This window comes from Hippocampus comes, unplaced genomic scaffold (genome assembly GCF_001891065.2).
Source record: "Hippocampus comes isolate QL1 unplaced genomic scaffold, H_comes_QL1_v1.1 C16638988, whole genome shotgun sequence".
In the NCBI taxonomy this organism is placed as follows: Eukaryota; Metazoa; Chordata; class Actinopteri; order Syngnathiformes; family Syngnathidae; genus Hippocampus; species Hippocampus comes.
In genome coordinates, this window is record NW_017835593.1 from 1 (window position 1) to 629 (window position 629).

At 51.5% G+C, this 629-nt stretch overlaps 1 protein-coding gene across 1 annotated transcript; it reads right to left on the minus strand.

The window, feature by feature from the left end:
* Positions 1-41: 41 nt before the first annotated feature.
* Positions 42-622, minus strand: LOC109508818 (serine/threonine-protein kinase greatwall-like; the record flags this gene model as incomplete). Its single annotated transcript, XM_019858775.1, has 3 exons — positions 523-622; positions 294-441; positions 42-190 (listed from the first exon to the last, which is right to left on the minus strand). Coding segments are annotated over exons 1-3 (324 nt in total), but the record flags the coding sequence as incomplete, so codon positions are not given.
* Between the last annotated feature and the right edge of the window lie 7 nt (positions 623-629).

The window sequence follows — 629 nt, forward strand, 5'->3', positions numbered from 1 at the left end:
GTGATATCATATCATTCAAACGATTATTTGCATTATCTGACCTCCTCAAACTCCCACAGGGGGCTGATGCCTCCCTCCGTGTCGGTGGTGCTGTCCGCACTCATGGTCTCGAAGCGCTTCCTGGTTTTCAACAGCGAGGGCGTCAGATTGACTGCCAGGTTATGCGGGCTGAACATGAAGCCGCACAGCCCTGTGAACACAGTGAAGGTCACGTTGAACAGAGAGTGGAGATTTCTTGACGGCGAGAGAGTGAGAACCGGGACTGAGGATAATCAATACGTTGGGAGCACCACCTTTCTTCGAGGCGGGGTGCGCTGGGGAGCTCATGGTCTCCTTTGTCATCACAGACGGGGAGCCCAGAGAGTTATTCGTCCGCGTCATTTTGCTACGGGAGACGGCCGAAGTGCTGCAGTGGCGTTTAGTTTCTGCCGCCGGGGTGTTCTGCGTTTCAAGGAGTGATAAATCAATAAACGGACAAACGGGACTATCAAGTGAAAAACAAAAAGGAAGGAATTGACTCACAAAACCAAATGAGCTGATCAAGGACATGACTTGACCCGGCGTGCGGGAGTAATTTGTGGGCTTGTGCACGGAGGGTGTGTTTAGGATATCAGTAAGTTTCAGTTCTG